The following is a 20,785-nucleotide window of genomic DNA, read 5'->3' as shown; positions in this document are numbered from 1 at the left end:
CAATTTTCCCAGCACCATTTATTGAAGAGACTGTCTTTCTTCCAATGGATAGTCTTTCCTCCTTTATCGAATATTAGTTGCCCATAAAGTTCAGGGTCCACTTCTGGATTCTCTATTCTGTTCCACTGATCTATGCGTCTGTTTTTGTGCCAGTACCACACTGTCTTGATGACCACAGCTTTGTAGTACAACCTGAAATCTGGCATTGTGATGCCCCCAGATATGGTTTTCTTTTTTAAAATTCCCCTGGCTATTCGGGGTCTTTTCTGATTCCACACAAATCTTAAAATAATTTGTTCTAACTCTCTGAAGAAAGTCCATGGTATTTTGATAGGGATTGCATTAAACGTGTATATTGCCCTGGGTAACATTGACATTTTCACAATATTAATTCTGCCAATCCATGAGCATGGAATATTTTTCCATCTCTTTGTGTCTTCCTCAATTTCTTTCAGAAGTGTTCTATAGTTTTGAGGGTATAGATCCTTTACATCTTTGGTGAGGTTTATTCCTAGGTATCTTATGCTTTTGGGTGCAATTGTAAATGGGATTGACTCCTTAATTTCTCTTTCTTCAGTCTCATTGTTAGTGTATAGAAATGCCACTGACTTCTGGGCATTGATTTTGTATCCTGCCACGCTACCGAATTGCTGTATGAGTTCTAGCAATCTTGGGGTGGAGACTTTTGGGTTTTCTATGTAGAGTATCATGTCATCGGCGAAGAGGGAGAGTTTGACTTCTTCTTTGCCAATTTGAATGCCTTTAATGTCTTTTTGTTGTCTGATTGCTGAGGCTAGGACTTCCAGTACTATGTTGAATAGCAGTGGTGAGAGTGGACATCCCTGTCTTGTTCCTGATCTTAGGGGAAAGGCTCCCAGTGCTTCCCCATTGAGAATGATATTTGCTGTGGGCTTTTCATAGATGGCTTTTAAGATGTCGAGGAATGTTCCCTCTATCCCTACACTCTGAAGAGTTTTGATCAGGAATGGATGCTGTATTTTGTCAAATGCTTTCTCTGCATCCAATGAGAGGATCATATGGTTCTTGGTTTTTCTCTTGCTGATATGATGAATCACATTGATTGTTTTACGGGTGTTGAACCAGCCTTGTGTCCCAGGGATAAATCCTACTTGGTCATGGTGAATAATTTTCTTAATGTACTGTTGGATCCTATTGGCCAGTATCTTGTTGAGAATTTTTGCATCCATGTTCATCAGGGATATTGGTCTGTAATTCTCCTTTTTGGCGGGGTCTTTGTCTGGCTTTGGAATTAAGGTGATGCTGGCTTCATAGAACGAATTTGGAAGTACTCCATCTCTTTCTATCTTTCCAAACAGCTTTAGGAGAATAGGTATGATTTCTTCTTTAAACGTTTGATAAAATTCTCCTGGGAAGCCATCTGGCCCTGGACTCTTGTGTCTTGGGAGGTTTTTGATGACTGCTTCAATTTCCTCCCTGGTTATTGGCCTGTTCAGGTTTTCTATTTCTTCCTGTTCCAGTTTTGGTAGTTTGTGGCTTTCCAGGAATGCGTCCATTTCTTCTAGATTGCCTAATTTATTGGCGTATAGCTGTTCATAATATGTTTTTAAAATCGTTTGTATTTCCTTGGTGTTGGTAGTGATCTCTCCTTTCTCATTCATGATTTTATTAATTTGAGTCTTCTCTCTCTTCTTTTTAATAAGGCTGGCTAATGGTTTATCTATCTTATTAATTCTTTCAAAGAACCAACTCCTGGTTCTGTTGATCTGTTCCACAGTTCTTCTGGTCTCGATTTCGTTGAGTTCTGCTCGAATCTTTATTAGCTCCCTTCTTCTCTTGGGTGTAGGATCTATTTGCTGTTTTTTCTCTAGCTCCTTTATGTGTAAGGTTAGCTTTTGTATTTGAGTTCTTTCCAGTTTTTGAATGGATGCTTGTATTGCGATGTATTTCCCCCTTAGGACTGCTTTTGCTGCATCCCAAAGATTTTGAACGGTTGTATCTTCATTCTCATTAGTTTCCATGAATCTTTTTAATTCTTCCTTAATTTCCTGGTTGACCCTTTTATCTTTTAGCAGGATGGTCCTTAACCTCCATGTGTTTGAGGTCCTTCCAAACTTCTTGTTGTGATTTAGTTCTAATTTCAAGGCATTATGGTCCGAGAATATGCAGGGGACAATCCCAATCTTTTGGTATCGGTTCAGACCCGATTTGTGACCCAATATGTGGTCTATTCTGGAGAAAGTTCCATGTGCGCTTGAGAAGAATGTGTATTCAGTTGAGTTTGGATGTAAAGTTCTGTAGATATCTGTGAAATCCATCTGGTCCAGTGTATCATTTAAAGCTCTCGTTTCTTTGGAGATGTTTTGCTTAGAAGACCTATCAAGTATAGAAAGAGCTAGATTGAAGTCACCAAGTATAAGTGTATTATTATCTAAGTATTTCTTCACTTTGGTTAATAATTGATTTATATATTTGGCAGCTCCCACATTCGGAGCATATATATTGAGGATTGTTAAGTCCTCTTGTTGAATAGATCCTTTAAGTATGATATAGTGTCCCTCTTCATCTCTCACTACAGTCTTTGGGGTAAATTTTAGTTTATCTGATATAAGGATGGCTACCCCTGCTTTCTTTTGAGGACCATTCGAATGGTAAATGGTTCTCCAACCTTTTATTTTCAGGCTGTAGGTGTCCTTCTGTCTAAAATGAGTCTCTTGTAGACAGCAAATAGATGGGTCCTGCTTTTTTATCCAGTCTGAAACCCTGCGCCTTTTGATGGGGTCATTAAGCCCGTTCACATTCAGAGTTACTATTGAGAGATATGAGTTTAGTGTCATCATGATATCTATTCAGTCTTTGTTTTTGTGGACTGTTCCACTGAACTTCTTCTTAAAGGGGAATTTTAAGAGGCCCCCTTAAAATTTCTTGCAGAGCTGGTTTGGAGGTCACATATTCTTTTAGTTGCTGCCTGTCTTGGAAGCTCTTTATCTCTCCTTCCATTTTGAATGAGAGCCTTGCTGGATAAAGTATTCTTGGTTGCATGTTCTTTTCATTTAGGACCCTGAATATATCCTGCCAGCCCTTTCTGGCCTGCCAGGTCTCTGTGGAGAGGTCTGCTGTTACCCTAATACTCCTCCCCATAAAAGTCAGGGATTTCTTGTCTCTTGCTGCTTTAAGGATCTTCTCCTTATCTTTGGAATTTGCAAGCTTCACAATTAAATGTCGAGGTGTTGAACGGTTTTTATTGATTTTAGGGGGGGATCTCTCTATTTCCTGGATCTGAATGCCTGTTTCCCTTCCCAGATTAGGAAAGTTTTCAGCTAGAATTTGTTCAAATACATATTCTGGCCCTCTGTCCCTTTCGGCGCCCTCGGGAACCCCAATTAAACGTAGGTTTTTCTTCCTCAGGCTGTCGTTTATTTCCCTTAATCTATCTTCATGGTCTTTTAATTGTTTGTCTCTTTTTTCCTCAGTTTCCCTCTTTGCTGTCAACTTGTCTTCTAGGTCACTCACTCGTTCTTCCACCTCGTTAACCCTCGTCGTTAGGACTTCTAGTTTGGATTGCATCTCATTCAATTGGTTTTTAATTTCTGCCTGATTAGCTCTAAATTCTGCAGTCATGAAGTCTCTTGAGTCCTTTATACTTTTTTCTAGAGCCACCAGTAGCTGTATAATAGTGCTTCTGAATTGGCTTTCTGACATTGAATTGTAATCCAGATTTTGTAACTCTGTGGGAGAGAGGACTGTTTCTGATTCTTTCTTTTGAGGTGAGGTTTTCCTTCTAGTCATTTTGCTCAGTGCAGAGTGGCCAAAAGCAAGTTGTATTGGGAAAAAGAGAAAAAGAGAGGAGAGAAAGAAGGAAAGAAAAGAGAAAGAGAAAAAAAAAGGGAAGAAAAAGAAAAAAAAAACGAAAAAAGAAAAAGAAAAAAAAAAAAAAAAGAAAAAAAAAAAAAAAAAAAAAAAAGAAGAAAAAGAGAAAGAAAAAGAAAGGAGAAAAAAAAGGGGGTGGGGGAAGGAAACAAATCAAAAAGCAAAACAAAACAAAAACAAAAACAAAAACAAAAACAAAAACAAACAAACAAAAAAAGAACCACCGGGGAGTATCTTCTGATTCTGTGTACTTTAAGTCCCTTGGCTTCTCCTGGAAGTTGTCCGTCTAGCTGGTGTTCTGGGGGAGGGGCCTGTTGTGCTGATTTTCAGGTGTTAGCAGTTGGGGGAGCTGCTGTGCCCCTGCCTGGTGCAGGGCTCAGTGGGGGTTGTTTACCCCGTGAGGCCGCAGGAGGAACAGCCCCAGTGGCGGGGCAGCTCTGGAAACCTGGATTCAGCCCCGGCAGGAACTCCGTCTGCAGGGCCTGGAGGCTCCGGGGCGGGGCCGCTGATCTGCTCAGCTGGGGCAGGAGCGTCCTCGCTGTCCTGGGCCCTCCCGGCCTCTGCCTGTCCCGGGGGAGGCGGATCCTGGGCTGTGTCCCGGCGCCCTGTGCTCCGGAGCCTGCGCTGGTGGATTCGCGCTCCCGGGCCGCGCAACCCCCTCCGCGGAGCCGCCGCCCGAGCCCCTCCGAGCTGCTCCTGGAACCGCGCAGCCCCCACCGCACGGAGCCTCTTCCTCTGCCCGAGCCCCTCCGAGCTGCTCCCGGGGCCCCGCAGCCCCCTCCGCGGAGCCGCCGCCCGAGCCCCTTCAGCTGCTCCGGGTCCCGCCGGGTCCCGCCGTGCGCGCTGCAGCCCTTAGGGAGCTCGGCGCACTCTCCTGGGCGCGCAGTTGCTGTTACTGTCCCCGGGAGCCCGAGGGCATCCCCGCCCTCCCGGGTCCTGCTCCACCTCCCTGGAGCCCCTTTCCGCCGGGAAGGTCGGTGCAGCTCCTGCGTCTCCGGGACGGGGCTCTCCTGTCCTGGGGACACTCGCCCCGGCCTCAGCCCGGCTCCTCGCGGGCCCCTCCCCCTTGGAGGCCTTTGTTCCTTTATTTCTTTTTCCCCGTCTTCCTACCTTGATAGATGCGCAAACTCTTCTCACTGTAGCATTCCAGCTGGTCTCTCTTTGAATCTCAGGCCGAATTCATAGATTTTCAGGATAATTTGAAGGTTTTCTAGGTAGTTTGGTGGAGACAGGTGATTTGGAGACCCTACTCCTCCGCCATCTTGCTCCTCCCCTCTCCCCCTGTTTGACTCCTCCTGTTCTCTCTCTGTCAAATGAATAAATAAAATCTTAAAAAAAAATAAAGATGCATATATAAGCATCGAGGAAGACAGATGATAATTTTACAAGAAGTATAAGGGATAACCCAATAATAAAGAAAAATGGAAAAAAATAAAATCTAAAAAAAAAAAAGAAAGAAAAATGGAATAAAATATACTTAAGCCCAAAGGTGGTAGAAAAAAAGAGAGGGGGAAAAAAGAACAAAGACCAAATGGAAAGAATAGAAAATAAGTAGATGGTGGGCTTAAACCCGATCATATAACTAATTATCTTAAATACAAATGACCTGGGGTGCCTGGGTGGCTCCGCTGGTGAAGCGCCTGCCATCAGGTCATGACCCCCGGGGTCCTGGGATCAAGCTCAGCAGGGAGCCTGCTCCTCCCTCTCCTCTCCATGGTGCTCTCAGTCGCTATCTCTGTCTCTCTCTCAAATACATAAACAAAATCTTTAAAAAAAAATACAAATGATGTCAACACATTTACTAAAAGATAGAGACTGTCAGATGGGATAAAAAAGCAGGAACGAACTATAAGCGGCCTGCAAATAAATGCACTTTAAAGGCACAGCGCAAGTAAAGAAGTTCAGTGAAAAAAGAGCACAAAAAATTCAGCAGTATGTTTCCAGATTCCACACGATAAGTTTCTTTTAAGAAACCACCACTCCCTGAGTTCTGGTACAGAGTCAAGGACTATCCACGGTGATCTGAACAGGCTATTAAAATACTTCTCCCTTTTGCAATTACATATCTGCGCGAGTCTAGATTTTCCTCACATTCTTCAACAGAAACAGCAGATGGAAGGAGCCTGAATGCAGAAATAGATACGAGGATCCAGTTGTCTTCTTTTAGGCCAGACATAACAGCGACTTGCAAAACTGCAAAACCGTAAATTCAAAAAAATAATTTTTCAGCAAAAATATTTTATGTATGCGAACATATTGTGGGTTTGCTATCGTCACTTCTCAGTGAACTATTAAACACGTATATGGATTCTGTTTCGATGTATAGTGAATATCAATTGATAGAGCAACATAAACAAGAGGTCGTTGGTACCCTAAGATGACTTTTAGGCCTGTGAAGAGTCTGCGACCAGGTACTGGAGGACGCTGCTCTACGGAAAAACAGAGCGGACCGAGGCCAAGGACTGCAAACGGCGTACGTTGTCATGGGCGTCTCCGTCTTCCTCCTCCTCCTCCGCCGGCCGTCACCTGGTTCAGCTGTGCCAAGCGCCACCCGAAGCTCTGCCCAAGCATCATCTCCTTGGCTCCTCGCAATGGCTGTGAGATGAGTGTGACGGGCTGTCCGCCCATGTCCACACGAGGAAAGCAAGGCTCAGAGCGGTCTAGTGACTTGGGCAGGATCCCACAGCGAGCAAGGGGTAGGCTGATTCCAGGCCGCCACCTGCCTGGCCCCGGTCTTGGCGCAGGAGACTGGCACCTGTGCAGCTGGAGGTAAGAGGTAAGAGGGGCTTCCCACTCATTTAGTCATTCTTTGGTGACTATCGGTACGGGCGTGAGGCTTCCGTGCCTTAGAGGAGCCTGAGTCGCTGTGGAGTCAACAGCACCAGCGCACACATCCATCCGCACGCCAAACCCTGGCGTACTTGGTTAGCCTCGTTTCCCTGGAAAAGAAAGCACCCTTTGGGGCCAGCACCCTTCTCCACCAGCCTGGGGGTTCCAGGGGCCCCCATTGTGAAGTCAGGGCCCCCTCAGAACTGAAGGCCTCCAGAACACTAGGATCTGTGGTCCTGACTTGTCCGTGGGCTCACTGTCCCCTGAGGAGGGTGTTTCTAAGAGGAGCCACCCCGAGCTAGCAGAGGGGGCTACAACCCCCATCAGCAAAGGGCCTGGGGTCCGTGCATGCCAAGCCCCCGACGGCAGCTCCACCATGAGCAGTGCTGCCCGGGACAGGCCCCCGCGGCCAGGCTGGGCCCGGAGCGACATAGGCCCAACCCGGGGACCCGCACGCTGGCAGCCACAGAGTGTTCACGTGGAATGGCGACCCCTGCTCGAGGCCCGGGGACCTCTGCTCCCGCGACACACAGGAGACCCAGGCCTGGGAAACACGAGGCCTCCTCTGGAAGCCCCTGTGCCGCCCGGGCCGCTCCCGGCTCTGCCCCGGAAAGCGCGATGCTGGGCGGGAAAGGTCACTGCCTAGTCCCCGCTGTCTGGGGACAGCTCCGCGAGGCCTCCTCCGGGAAGCCTCCGTGCAGGAGGCCCAGCCGTCCCCCGAGGGCCGCCGCGCACCCACCCAGCTCAGGCCCGACCCGGCCTCCCACGGGGGGCGAGGCGATCCCACGTGCGCTGCCCGAAGGCAGGTTTTGTCCTCGTTTTGTTCTGCTTTCTGCTTACTAGCTACCATCGCGGCAGCGCGTTTCCTTCTGTTCACTCCCCTTTCGAAGTGTTGTCTTGTCTAAGACTCGCTCCTACGGACGCGAAGGGTGTAAGGAGCTGAGCCCCCGGCGTCCCGCTGGAGGGGGGGATGCAGTGCTCTGGGGCCCCCGACCCTGTGCCTCTCGTGGGCAGGACTCCTCTGAGCTCCACTCGGGCAGGGAGGGCTCTCCTTCCGTTTGGGCCGTTCCGGATTTCTGGAAATGGATTTCCGCTCTGCGACTTCTACCCCGACCTCCCTTTCTTCAGCAAGGTCATACGTTCTGCATCCCAGAGGTTATGTGCTTATTTTACGGTGCCGTTCGATAAAAATATATGTAACGAGCATGTAAGCTCACGATTTCATGGACATCATTGCCAAATTAAATCTTTACATTAAAGATATGGGCTGAGTTAGATAAAAAAACAAATATCCGGTAAATATTAGCACAGGTGGCACATGGAGATGGGAGAAAAAAATGATCCCGTTGGAATGTGAATCGAGTTCAGGAAACATGGCTTTAAGTAAAGACAGACGCAGCTAAACTTGCTCGGGACTTCGGGGACAGGCCTTCCCCGCCCCCCCCCCCCCCCCCCCCCCCGCAGTGCTGTCCTTCATGGGTCAGGGCCCGTGTCACAAGCCCCAGGCCGGCAGGAGCACAAGGTGGCTGGGCCGCGCTTGCTCCCCGCTGGCTTTCCCGCTTGGGGCCTCTTCCCTCTGGTCTCTGCCCCCAGAGCGTGGCCCCCGTCCCAGCTCCTGCGTCCCGGCCTGGGCCAGCCTGTGGCCCACCTGGGGTCAAGCCGTCTCCCTAGTCCCCTCTTGGAGAGGCCCTCACTCGATGGGGACGGCGCCCGGGGCTCCGTTCTCTCTGCATCCACGCTTTCTGCCGAGTGACTGCAGCGCCCTGTCCTGCTGCCCCTGGGTGGCTCACAGGGCGAGACTGGCGTGACCCGGTGCCCGGCCCAGCCCCCACTGCACCAGGTCCCGGCGAGGGAGGGCCAGGGCGAAGCTGGAGGGCCCAGGAGGGACATGAGCACCGGGGTGCCAACCCCCCCACCCCGCCCCGGCCCAGGGCCTCCAGCCAGACAGCCAGGCTTGCCCGGCCACCACGCTCGCGAACAGGCAGAAACGACTGGTTTCACGCCACGGAGCTTCGGGCTGCTTTGGTGCCCAGCAGCGGAGGCCTCGACGTGAGGGGCCCGGCTCCCGCCCTGCCCCACCCAGGCCCAGGGCAGGAAAGGCTTCCAAAGAGGAGTTGAGCACCCCCACTGACGGCGCCCCGTGGGCCGGGCTCAGCCTGCCGGGTGGGGGTGGGGGCCAGACCCACAGGCCCCCCTGCTCAGTCCGGGGAGCTAGGGGAGCTCTTGTCCGCAAGGCGCGTCCCACAGCATCTACCACTCAGCGGCCAGTGCTGCCGGTGGGGGCCGCTGGTGGGGGCCACCGGTGGGGGCCGGGGCCCAGGCAGGCGAGTCCGGGGCCGCGGGGGACACCTGGCAACGTGCCCCTGGGGGGAACAGAACTGGAATCCTCCCATCTGCAGATTCTGGAGCCCTGGCTGTGTCATAGGCAGGTGTTCCTTCTGGCCACCCTGCTGCTCTGTCGGGGTCCCTTGAAGACCACCCCCCGGCGGTCACAGGCGATGTCCCCAGGACGTCATGGCCCTGCGCGGCGTCAGTGGCCGGGTGCACCGGGTCACAGGTCCCCTGCTGCAGCCCCGCTCCTGCACGCCGCCCCGGGGTGTTGGCGCCCATCCTGTCCTGGCCCAGCTGCTGTCTCCACGCAGGGGCGAAGCACTGCGGGGTCAGGAGTTCCTCTCCCTTGGCCGGTGTGCGGGCTCCGCAGAGAAACGTGTGCGTTGCAGGACATTTCGGCCCCGTGTTAGCCCCCGGCTTCCACTCCCTGGACTTCCTGCTGGCAAACCACTCCCTCCCACCGTGGGGCCCCGGGGGCCAGGGCCTCCCTCTCCGAGCCCCTGACCAGCTGCACACTGGCCTCTGCCCTGGGACCGTGGGCTGGTGACGCGGACACAGTCGGGGCAGCAGGTTGCTTGCTGGGCCAGAGGCCGCAGGGCTGCCGGCCGGGCCGCCTGTGTGAGCCGGGCTGGGGTCTCAGTCCTTCTGTTCTCTGCCCGCCCCCATCCTACTGGGCCCTGCTAACACGACCTTGACTTCTAACCCTTCAGATGAGTGTCCTCTAGTTTTAAACATCACACCAGTGGCCCCACGCAGGATGTGCCCCGGGGTCTGGCTTCCCCCGTCCAGTGTCATGTTACTTCATATGGTATTTTCATCAGAGCTGGCCTGATGATTTGTGGGACCTGCTGCAAAATGAAAATGCAGGACTCCTAGTTCAAAAATCAAGAATTTGGAAATGGTGACGGTGGAGCATAAGTCAAGCCTGAGGCCCTTCTGAGAGCCCGTGGGACCCCCTGAGCCACATGCCCCTGACGCTGGCCTTGACTTCAATCACTTATTTGCTTGTTCAGGAGCTGGTCTGATGGGGATGGTGTGGCTGCTGTGAACGGAGGATGGAAAAGTGGGGGTTTCTGCAGGACTTTCATACCCTTAACCCATCGGAGCCTCACAGAGGCCCTGAGGCCTGCAGGGCCGGCGGGCATCGTAAGCATCAGGCCACTTCAGAGGTGCAGAGCCCAGACTGAAGACGGCCCAGGACCACCAAGTGCCACAGTGAGTGCAGGGGCTGAGCCTCACCCCCAGGCCCTCTGGGTCCAGACGCCCCTCTTGCCGTTAGGCCATGCACAGCGCTGCTTGAGACCCTGCTACGTGCGAGGGCTGGACTCAGGGGAAAGGGAAGAAAGCCTCCTTGCCCACAGGAACTCACAGTCCAAGCGGAGGACAGAGGACGTACGTGCATGGAAAATTATTAACCAGAGCATTTCTTCCTTCAAGGGGGCCGTGAAGCTGCAAGAACTATAGGTTCTCTCTGTGTCTTCAAGCGAGAGGAATCAGTTGGGGTCGTCTGTGGGAGGACAGGAGGCTAAGGGCAGGTGGGTGTCCCCGGAGCGCTGAAGACCGAAGAACGGGGCCCCAGCCTGGCTCACGGCAGCGCAGAGCCAACGTCAGGAGCGCAAGTCCCAGGACGCAGTCTGCATAGCGCAGGGCAAGGGCCTAATCCCCGGCCGACCCAGGGCTGGAAGGGGGAGCGCCTGCCCCCCACCCGGTTCCCACGGTGGGAGGGAGGAAATTCACCCTCTGTGGTTCTAGAAGTGTCTAGAAGTGTCCTATCCTCTTGATGTGAAAGCTGGTTACATAGCTAGGCTGACTTCATGAAAATTCATCAAGCTGCGCACGGGAGTCGTGCATTTCTCTGCACGAACGTTACACTTCAATACCAAGTCAAGAGAAAATTGTGTGAAAGGACCCGTGTGTAGGAAAGGGAAATACGGGGTCTGTGTTTGACCCACCTTTGGGTGCTCAGAGAAGGTTTCCCAGAGGAGGGTCTGAAGAAAGTCCCGAAGGAGGGAGCAAGAGGTGGGCGCGGGGCCGTTGCTTGCCGAGGGGAGGTCGGCCTGTAATCTGGGAGCTAAGCGACGCATGGCTCAGAAGAGCATGGGCTTGAGAGCCATCTGCCTCTGAGCGTGAGGAGCCGGGGAGGGCAACAGACACACAGGCCGACCCGCGTGGGGCCCCCTAGGCCTGCTGGAGGCCGGAGGTGTTGGGGTTGCCATCCATGGTTCTGAGCTTGCGACTCCAGTTGCAGGGGTGAGGTAGATGGGCGGCGGGGGTGAGGAGACGCTGCTCAAAAGGCCGCCTGACTTTTCTAGGCGAGGGGCGATGGTGGCCGGGGCTGGGGCCGAGTAGGATAGGGAATGAGTCCCAGAGACCTCTTTTTTTTTTTTTTTTTTTTTTTTTGATGATACCCTTGGAGGTTTTAACATGTGATGACAAGTTCTCTGACACGTGAGCCACCAAGAGATGGAGTCCGATGGCCCACCTCTTGCGCCTGGGCCGGCCTCCGTGACTTGCTTGTGATGACCCGGTTGCGGCTAAAGTGATGCTACGTGACCTTCTAGGGCTGGATCTGAAAAGGCAGCGAAGCTCCCCAGTGGCTCTCCCTGGTGCGTGGGGACCTGAGGTCCCTTGGTGCCTGTGGTGTTGACTCTGAAGGCGATGACACAGGGGGGTGGATGTGGAGGGAAAGCAGGGCGGCTAGAGGCGGGAGGGTGGCTGGGAGGGACCCAACCCAGGAGGCCCAGCCAAGGTCAAATTTCAGGTAAACAACCAATTTGTCTGTAGTATGTGTAGGTTCCCAATATTACGTGGACACCACGGACAATTATGCCTTGTCACCTGAAACTCACATTGTACCGGGTGTTCTGTGTTTTTATTTGTGAAACCTGGCAACCGTAAGCGGGGAGCCAGGGCGACGATGTTGGGGCTTCAGCTGGGGACATCTAGGGTTCCCACCTCCCCCCACAGGAGGGTGGGATACACCTCAGGAATCCTCATTTCAAAAAAAAAAAAAGAAAAAAAAAAGGAATCCTCAGGTCACTCCCCTTGCTGGGGGAAGAGGAGGCCCCACTACGATGATGACGATGATGACGGGAAGTGATAAATCCCAAACAGGCAGTTCTTGATTTGCAGGATACTGGGTTAACTGAGCCCACGCATATTGGCTCCCAGCCTCCCTGCTTTGCTGCAGGAAACCTTTGCGCGCAGGTTTTCATGTCGATGTAAATTTTCAGATCCGCTGGGTGGTGCCCGGGAGTGTGGTTGTTGAGTTGTAGGGCAGGTCTGTGCTCACTTTGCACAGAAGCGCCAACCGTCTTCTTCCGAAGTGGCTGCGCCGCGGCTTTGCAGCCCCCGCAGCAGCAGTAAGAGCGAGTTCCTGTCGCTTCACCCCAGCCAGCCGTCGGTACCCTCTCCTTGGATTGCAGCCGTCCTAGTTGTGTGGCAGTGTCGCCTTGTTCTTGATCTTGAGCATTTTATGTTTGCACACTTATTATCTGCCGATCTTTGGTGAAATATCTGTTCAGATCTTTTGCCCATTTTAAAATTGGATTATGTGTCTTCCTATTGTTGAGCTCTAAGAATGCTTTAAAAAAAAAGATTTTGGGATCCCTGGGTGGTGCAGCGGTTTGGCGCCTGCCTTTGGCCCAGGGCGCGATCCTGGAAACCCAGGATCGAGTCCCACGTCGGGCTCCCTGTGCATGGAGCCTGCTTCTCCCTCTGCCTGTGTCTCTGCCTCTCTCTCTCTCTCTCTGTGTGACTATCATAAATAAATAAAAAAAAATTAAAAAAAAGATTTTATTTATTCATGAGAGAGAGAGGCAGAGGGAGAAGCAGGCTCCCCACAGGGAGCCCAATGCAGGACTCGATCCCGGGACCCCAGGATCACGACCTGAGCCAAAGGCACTCAACCACTGAGCCCCCCAGGTGCCCTGAGCTCTAAGAATTCTCGATACCTTCTAGATACAAGTCCTCTATCAGATACATGGTTTGCAAGTATTTTTCTCCTAGTCTGTAGCTTGGGTTTTTTTTTTCTCATTCTTTTTTCAGTACATTTTGTAGAGCAAACACTTAAAATTTTGATAAAGTACAATTCATCGATGTTTTCATTGCCAAAATCATGGTCACATGGATATTTTTTTGTGTGTGTGTTTCCTTCTAGAAGTTTTATAGTTTTGTATTTTTTTAAAAGATTTTATTTATTCATTCATGAGAGACACAGAAGGTAGAGACATAGGCAGGCTCCTTGCAGAGATCCCGACGTGGGACTCGACCCCAGAACTCTGGAATCACACCCTGGGTCAAAGGCAGACCCTCAACCGCTGAGCCACCCAGGCAGCCCTAGTTTTGTATTTTGGATTTAAGTCTGTGATTTAAGTTTTTGAGTTAATTTCGTGTGAAATACGAGGTTTGTATAGAGCTGCTTCTTTTTTTTTTTTTTTTTTTCAAATAGACATCCGCTTCTAGCATCATTTACTGGAAAAAACGATTCTTTCTCCGTTGAATTGCCTTTGCACCTTTGTGGAAACTTGGTTGATTATATTTGTGTTAGACTCTTTCTGGGCTTGCTATTTGCCCCCCTCATCTGTGTGCCTACGCCTTGCTGTTGCCACCCCGTGGGGATTGCTGCAGCTTTACAACACAATATACTCCCGTAGTGTATCTTTGAATTCAGGTGGTGTGAATATTTTTCAAGATGAGAGACCTACTTAAATGCACCCAAGGAGAAAGGAGGTTTGATTCAAAGAAACCAGGGACTTCTCAGATTGCTGCGGGGCCAGTGGGTCACGTGCTTTCTCAGGGGTGGTACCCGCTGAGTGGGGAACAGCTGATCCTCTTGGGGGAGCGGCTCTTGGGCCTCATGGCCCAGCATCCCTGCAGCCCTCCCTGCCTTTGCGTCACTGTCCCCTCTCTGCAGGCCCGTCTGGGTATCTCTGGCCCTGGCCTCCCAGCCTACCCCTCGAGGGACCAACCTCTCACACACCCCGCAGACCTGCGTTTCTGGCTAGCACAGAGTTTTATGTCTTACAGTTGAACTAGTTGCCAATATTTTAGAATCGGGTGATTTTGCCAAGAAGTTTGGAAATCTGGCTTCTCCTGGAGAATGGGGTCATGCCGGGCCTGAATCCCAGGAATAGGCTGCAGCTAAGTAGCAGCAGGTCCCTTCGATGAACCGGATCTCCAGTGCCACCCGTGCACCCCCCGCCCCCTTGAGGTTATGGAAGGGTCTGTCCCTTGCCCTGGTGTGTGGCCCCTGGCCGCGGGCGTCAGGGTTCCAGTCTGACAGAGAGATGCGAGCAGGGCAGCAGGCGGGACACCTTCCCCAAGGTAACAGCCTCAGACGGTGGCAGCGGGCTCGGGATGCAGGTCTAACCCCGAGGTGCCGACGCGCTGGAAGGCCCGTGAAGGCCCTGCGTCCCGTCCCCCCGACGGGCCTGGCGGGGCCCCGAGTGGGCCCGTTCCTGGGATGCCCCCTTTGTGGCCACCTTGGCCTTGCGGGCTCCTCAGGACAAACTTGCCCAGCTCTCCGTAGAGCCGCGTGGCTTTCATGGGTGCCTCCACCCACATTTCCTTCCCTGGACAGCAAGGCCTTCACTCCGCGGGGTCTTGCAGCCCCCTCGGGCTCCCTCCCCATGTTCCCTCGCACATCTGTCCCTGTTGACCTTGTTTCAGTGTCTGCTTCTCAGACCGGAGGCACCTGCAGGTATGGGAGGTGCGGAAGCAGGTCCCTGGGGAAGGGGCTGGGCACGGGGTGCACAGCTGTCAAGTTGAGGTCCCCACTTGCCAACTAATGACCCAACCACCTTTGCAAACTCCTGGGAGCACACGAGCTATCACGGACATTTTGCTTGATTTTTCCATCATTTCCCGCACCCCTCATTCTCCTTTGGCGCCGGCGCCTGAGCTTTGGGGGTGCTCAGCGCTCAGGGCTACTCCAGGGTCCCCTGTTGGCGGGCCACGCTCTCGGCTCAGGTCAGGGCCCGAGACCCAGCTCCGAGGCCCTGCGATAGTCTGAGCCTGTGGCCCCGGAAACCAGGAGCCTCCCGCTTCTCGTCCTCACTCAGGGCGGGCCACCCACCCCCGTGGCCCCGGCACCTGGCGCCCCGACAGCCGGGGTGAGGCCCACGCTGCGAAGCCAGAGCCCAGCTGCTGTGGTTGAAGCCACTGAATGGAGGCACACCTGAAGGCTGACCGGCTTCCAAACTTTTCAGTATTAAGAGCCAATAAATTGTCTTTTAAATTAAGGCAGTTTGTAACACATTTGCAACTTAATAAGTCCTAATTGACACAGCCTTTGATCATCCCCTAAGTGGATCATTTAGGACTCTCATCTTTCTTCTCCTGCTATTACTTATCACTTTATGGTTGGCTAACTTCTACACCAGGGAGAAGAGTAGGTTCAAAAAAAAAAAAAACCCAAAAACAAAAAAAAAACAAAAAAAAAAAACCCAAAAACAAAACAAAACAAAAAACAAATTTTGAGAAGGCAGGGACTGTCAGGCTCCCAGGGGCCAGCAGCTCTCGTTGAGGCCCGGAGCTTGTAGTGGGCTTTGCCCGCACGGCATCCCATCCTGTGTCCGCAGACTTTTTTTGGGAGGACACTTTCTCCCACCCACAGTCCTCGTGGGTTTTTTTGTTTTGTTTTGTTTTGTTTTGTTGTTGTTTGTTTTTTATTGGAGTTCAATTTGCCAACATATAGCATTCCTCGTGTTTGAATGGAGTTGCCGCATCTCCTGCTCTGGGCTCCAGCTGTGGACAACTAAGCCGGCCCATCTAGGAAGAAAGAGGTTCCTTCTTCTGAGAGATCAGATCGCTAAGTAATTTCCTTGATGACTCGGAACGTTGGGAGCCTCCCCGTTTAAGGAAACCGCTTGGGAATAAAGCCCGTGCGGGAGGAAGCATGAAGAGGAGCAGAGACATCTCTGCGATGCCACGCATGGAGCTCCTGGTCTGGCCTTCACTGAAACCATCACTGACGTTTTCAGGTACATGAGGCCACAAAGCCCATGTTCGTTCTTCTTTATTTTTTCCTTTTTTTCTTTTGGTGGGAAAATAGAACATAAAATTTATTATTTTAGTCACCGTTATGTATACAGTTGAGTGGCGTTGAACACACTTGCAATGTTGTGTAACATTTAACCAATGTTGTGTCACCACCAGTTCCAGAACTCTCTGTAACCGTTAAGCAATGATCCTCATCCCCCTTTTCCCCCAGGCCTTGGTGACCTCTCATCTACTTTCTGCCTCCATGAATTGACCTGCTTTCGATAGTTCATACAGGTGGAAAATAACAATATTTGTACTTTTGCATCTGGCTTGAAATGTTTTCAACATTTCATTTTACACTATTTCGTGTTTTCACGGCTCTTCAATGTTGTAGCATGTATCAGAACTTAATTCCCCGTTAGGGTGGCTAAATAATGTTCATACATATATGTAGACACAGTATAAATATACACATTACATTTTGTTTATCCATTTATTTTGTTGTTGGAAACTTGATCCCCCCCGCCCCCCACTTTTTGGCTGCTGTGAGTAATGCTCTTGTGAACATAGATGTATTTGTTTGAATATCTGTTTTCAGTTATTTGGGGTGTACATCTAGGAGTGAAATTATTGGTTCATATGGCAACTCTACATTTAACTTTTGGAGAAATCGTCAAACTTTCTCGTAGCAGCGGTAACATTTTATATGTCCACCAGCAAAGAAAGAGTGTTCCAATTTCTCTATATTCTTGCCAACACTTGTTATTTCCCTTTTTCCTTCCTTTCTTCTTTCCTCCCTCTTCCTGCCCTCATCTCCTCCTCCTCCTCCTTCTCCTCCTCCTTCACAATCATCCTTGAATTGGTATTTCATTGTGGTTTAGACTTGCATTTCCCTAAAGGTTAGGGTCATTGAGCATCATTTCACGTGCTTATTGGTCATTTGTACATCTTTTTTGGAGAAATGTCTATTCAAGTCCCTCACCAATATTTGAATTGAATTTTTTGTTGTTGCTGAGTTGTAGAAGATATAAGATATCTATATCTTTATGTATCTATCTATACTATATATATACACATATATCTATGTATCTATATATAAACAAATATATAGATCTATAGCTATATAAAATACATCTATATATAAACTTATATCTATGTATAAATAGAGATATAGGTTAAGATAGATACCCTCGATAGTAAATCCTTATAAGATATGATTTGCAAATATTTCCTTCTTGTATTGTCTTTTCACCTTCTTGATAGTGTCATTTGATGCATAAACATTTTTAATTTTGATGAAGTCACATCTACCTATACTTTTTCTGTCGGTTGTGCTTTTGATGTCATATTTAAGAAATTGCCACTTCCAAAATTATGATTTTCCCCTATGACTTCTAAGAGTTTTCAAGTTTTAGGTCTTATATTTAGGTTTTGTTCACTTTGAGTTAATGTTTGTAAGTGGTGTAAGGTAAGGGTCCAATGTCATTCTTTTGCCTGTGGATATGTGGTTTCTCTAATGCCACTTCTTGAAATGACTCTCCTTTCCCCCACTGAATGACCTCGGAACTCCTGTCAAAAGTCAATTTACTGTATATGGAAGGGTTCACTTCTGGGCTCTATATTCAACTCCATTGGTCTATGTGTTTATCCGCATGCCAGTAACGGTGTTTTGATTGCCGTAGACTCACAGTAAGTTTTGAAATAAGGAAGTGTGAGACCTTTTCCAACTTTGATTTTTCTCAAGATTGTTTTGGCTGTTGAGGGTCCCTAGCAATTCCATGTGAAATTTAGGATGGGATTTTCTACTTCTGCAAAGCATGTCATTGGGACTGGATAGGGATTGTTTTGAATCTATAGATTGCTTTGAGGAACGTTGTTTTATTAATCTTCTTGGGCCGCTATCACAAAATACCACAGATAGGGTGATTTAAACAACAGGAATTTATTTTCTTATAGTTTGGGAGTCTAGAAGTTCCTGATCAAGCAAGCTCAGTTTCCAGTGACAGATCTTTTCCTGCCTTTTAGATGACTGCTTTTTTCACTGTGTCCTCAAAGGCCTTTCCTCAGTGTGTATGTGGAGAGAATGAGCTTTCTAGTATCTTTTCTTATAAGAACACTAATCCTATTGGATCAGGCCCCATTCCTATGACCTCACTTAACCTTAATTACTTTTACAAAGGATTTATCTCCAAATACAGTACATTGAGGGTCAGGGCTTCAACATAAGAATTTTGGGGGAACATTTGGTCCATAACAATTCTCTGTGACCCTGAGATCCCAACCTGAGCTGAAAACAAGAGTCGGATGCTTACTCCGGATAGTGCAGTCACTACCCAGGTGCCCCTCCATCTATATTTAAAGAAATTATTGATAAAGAATGACTTCATTCTGCAAAATAGCTATGTTTTTATGTATCTTTTTATATTTTTTACATTCTTCACTTCCTACATGTTTGTATTTATTATTTTGTTGTGCATCATTTTGATTCCCTTCTTTCCTTGTCTGTTTATATCCTAGTTATTATCATAGTACTTGCCTTGTGAACTATAATTAAGATCTTAAACTTACGACAGCCTAGTTTGAGTAAAACCAACTTAGTTTTAATAGCGTACACTAAGGGGCAGCCCGGGTGGCTCAGTGGTTTAGCGCCGCTTTGGGCCCAGGGCGTGATCCTGGAGATCCGGGATTGAGTCCCGCGTTGGGCTCCCTGCATGGAGCCTGCTTCTCCCTCTGCCTGTGTCTCTGCCTCTCTCTTTCTCTGGGTGTCTCTTATGAATAAATAAATAAAATCTGAAAAAAAAACGGTAGTGTACACTATGCCTCTATACAGTCTTGCCCTTCTCCCTTTATATTGTTATTGTCCCAGATCACATGTCTGTACACTGCCCAATTTCATGGATTTATAATGATTGTTCTATGCATTTGCCTTTTAAATTATAGGTGAACAAAGAGTAATTACAAACCAAATCTACAATAATACTGGTTTTTATATTTACCTCTGTAAGTTTTTTAAGAAACTTAAAAAAAATCTTACTTATTTAATCTTGAGAGACACAGGGAGAGAGAGAGAGGCAGAGACACAGGCAGAGGGAGAAGCAGGCTCCATGCAGGGAGCCTGATGTGGGACTTGATCCCAGGACTCCAGGATCATGCCCTGGGCCAAAGGCAGTCACTAAACTGCTGAGCCACCCAGGGATCCCCTGTAGTTACTACTTTTATCAGTGTTCTCTATTTCTTATATGACTTGGAGTTATTGTTTACTGTTCTTTTATTTCAGCTCAACAGACTCACTTGAATAACTTTTTATTCAAAATAAAACATTTTTTGTGAAGCAGGTCTACTCGTAATGAACACCTTCAGCTTTTATTTATCTGGAAATGTTTTAATTTCTCTTTCATTCTTGAAAGATAGTTCGTCTAATATAGAATTCTTTGTTGAGGGGTTGTTTTTCCTTTTAGAGCTGAATATGCCTTTGGCCTCCATGATTTCTTCTTTCTTTCTTTCTTTCTTTCTTTCTTTCTTTCTTTCTTTCTTTCTTTCTTTCATTCATGAGAGACACAGAGAGAAGGCAGAGACACAGGCAGGGAGAGAAGCAGGCTCCCCACAGGGAACCCTGGCCTCCATGATTTCTGATGAGAAATAGACTGCTAATCTTATTGAGGATTCCTGGTATATGACAAGTCACTTGTCATTTGTTGCTTTCAAGACTTTTTGTTTTTGTGTTTTTAACAATTTGACTATGATGTATCTCAGATATATATACCTCCTTGAGTTTATCCTGCTTGGAGTTGTTTAGGCTTCTTGGATGTGTGTATTCAAGTCTGTCATCAAATTTGGGAAGTTCTCAGCCATTTTCTCTCCAAATTTTTTGATCACTTTCTCACTTCTCCTGGAAATCCTGTTGTGCATATGTTGGTATGCTTGGTGGTGTCTCTTGGGCTCATAGGCTTTGTTCCTAAGTCTTCACTTTTTTTCCTTTCTGTACCTGACTGGATAATTTTGAGTGCCTCATCTTTAAGTTTGTTGTTTATTTCTTCTGCATGCTCAAATCTGCTTTTTGGCTCCTCTAGCAAATTTTTTAAAAAAAATTTATTTATTCATGAGAGACAGCGAGAGAGAGAGGCAGAGGGATAAGCAGGCTCCCTGGGGGGAGCCCGATGCGGGACTCAATCCCAGGACCCCGGAATCATGGCCTGACCCGAAGGCAGATGCTCAGCCACTGAGCCACCCAGGCATCCCTCCTCTATTGAATTTATTATTTTATTTTTTATTTACTGCATTTCTCAGCTCTAGTAATTTTGTTCCTTTTTATAATTTTGATCTCTTATTTGACATTCCCTATTTGTTCATACATTGGTCTTGTGGTTTCCTTTAGTTCTTTGTCTATGATTTCCTTCAGTTTATTAAATATATTTAAGACAGTTGATTTAATGTCTTTGACTAACATTTCTAATGTCTGGGCTTCCTTAGGGATGGTTTCTAATTATTGTTTCTCCTGTGAATTGGCTTTGCATCCTTGTTTTTTGGTATGTTTTGTAATGTTTGTTGAGGACTGGGCATTTTGAGTATTATTATGTGGTAACTCTGGAAATCTAATTTTCCTGCTCCTCAGGGATTGCTGGTTTTTGCTTGTTGGAGGTTGTCACCATCTGTTTAGTGATTTTTTCCAACTTTTTTTTTTTTCAAAGTGTATTCCTTGGTATGTGTGGTCATTGAAGTTTCTGCTCTGTTGGCTCTGCAGCCATTCAGTGACTTGACAAAGATTTCCTTAAAAAAAAAAAAAATTCTGTCC

At 48.6% G+C, this 20,785-nt stretch overlaps 1 protein-coding gene and 1 long non-coding RNA gene across 3 annotated transcripts in view; one reads left to right on the top strand and one right to left on the bottom strand.

The window, feature by feature from the left end:
* Positions 1-5,633: 5,633 nt before the first annotated feature.
* LOC125752858 (uncharacterized) lies at positions 5,634-9,036 on the bottom strand. 2 transcript variants are annotated; one of them, XR_007403342.1, is made up of 4 exons: positions 8,933-9,036; positions 8,327-8,455; positions 7,519-7,754; positions 5,634-6,788 (listed from the first exon to the last, which is right to left on the bottom strand). It is a non-coding gene; the product is annotated as an uncharacterized LOC125752858 (long non-coding RNA). The 2 variants fall into 2 exon arrangements; XR_007403341.1 differs by having other exon boundaries at positions 8,327-9,030.
* Positions 9,037-9,161: 125 nt separating this feature from the next.
* The window catches only part of URI1 (URI1 prefoldin like chaperone), an 83,458-nt gene continuing 71,834 nt past the window's right edge, over positions 9,162-20,785 (top strand). Inside the window, exons 1-2 of the mRNA XM_025425273.1 lie at positions 9,162-9,385; positions 10,023-10,224. Of these exons, the coding sequence (XP_025281058.1) occupies positions 9,177-9,385; positions 10,023-10,224 (411 nt within the window). The 5' untranslated portion in view covers positions 9,162-9,176. The remainder of the gene's footprint in view (positions 9,386-10,022; positions 10,225-20,785) is intronic.

The sequence above is a fragment of the Canis lupus genome, chromosome 1 (assembly GCF_003254725.2).
Source record: "Canis lupus dingo isolate Sandy chromosome 1, ASM325472v2, whole genome shotgun sequence".
Classification (NCBI taxonomy): domain Eukaryota; kingdom Metazoa; phylum Chordata; class Mammalia; order Carnivora; family Canidae; genus Canis; species Canis lupus.
Note: the sequence above shows the minus strand (reverse complement) of the source record. Positions and strands in the feature narration are given on the sequence as shown.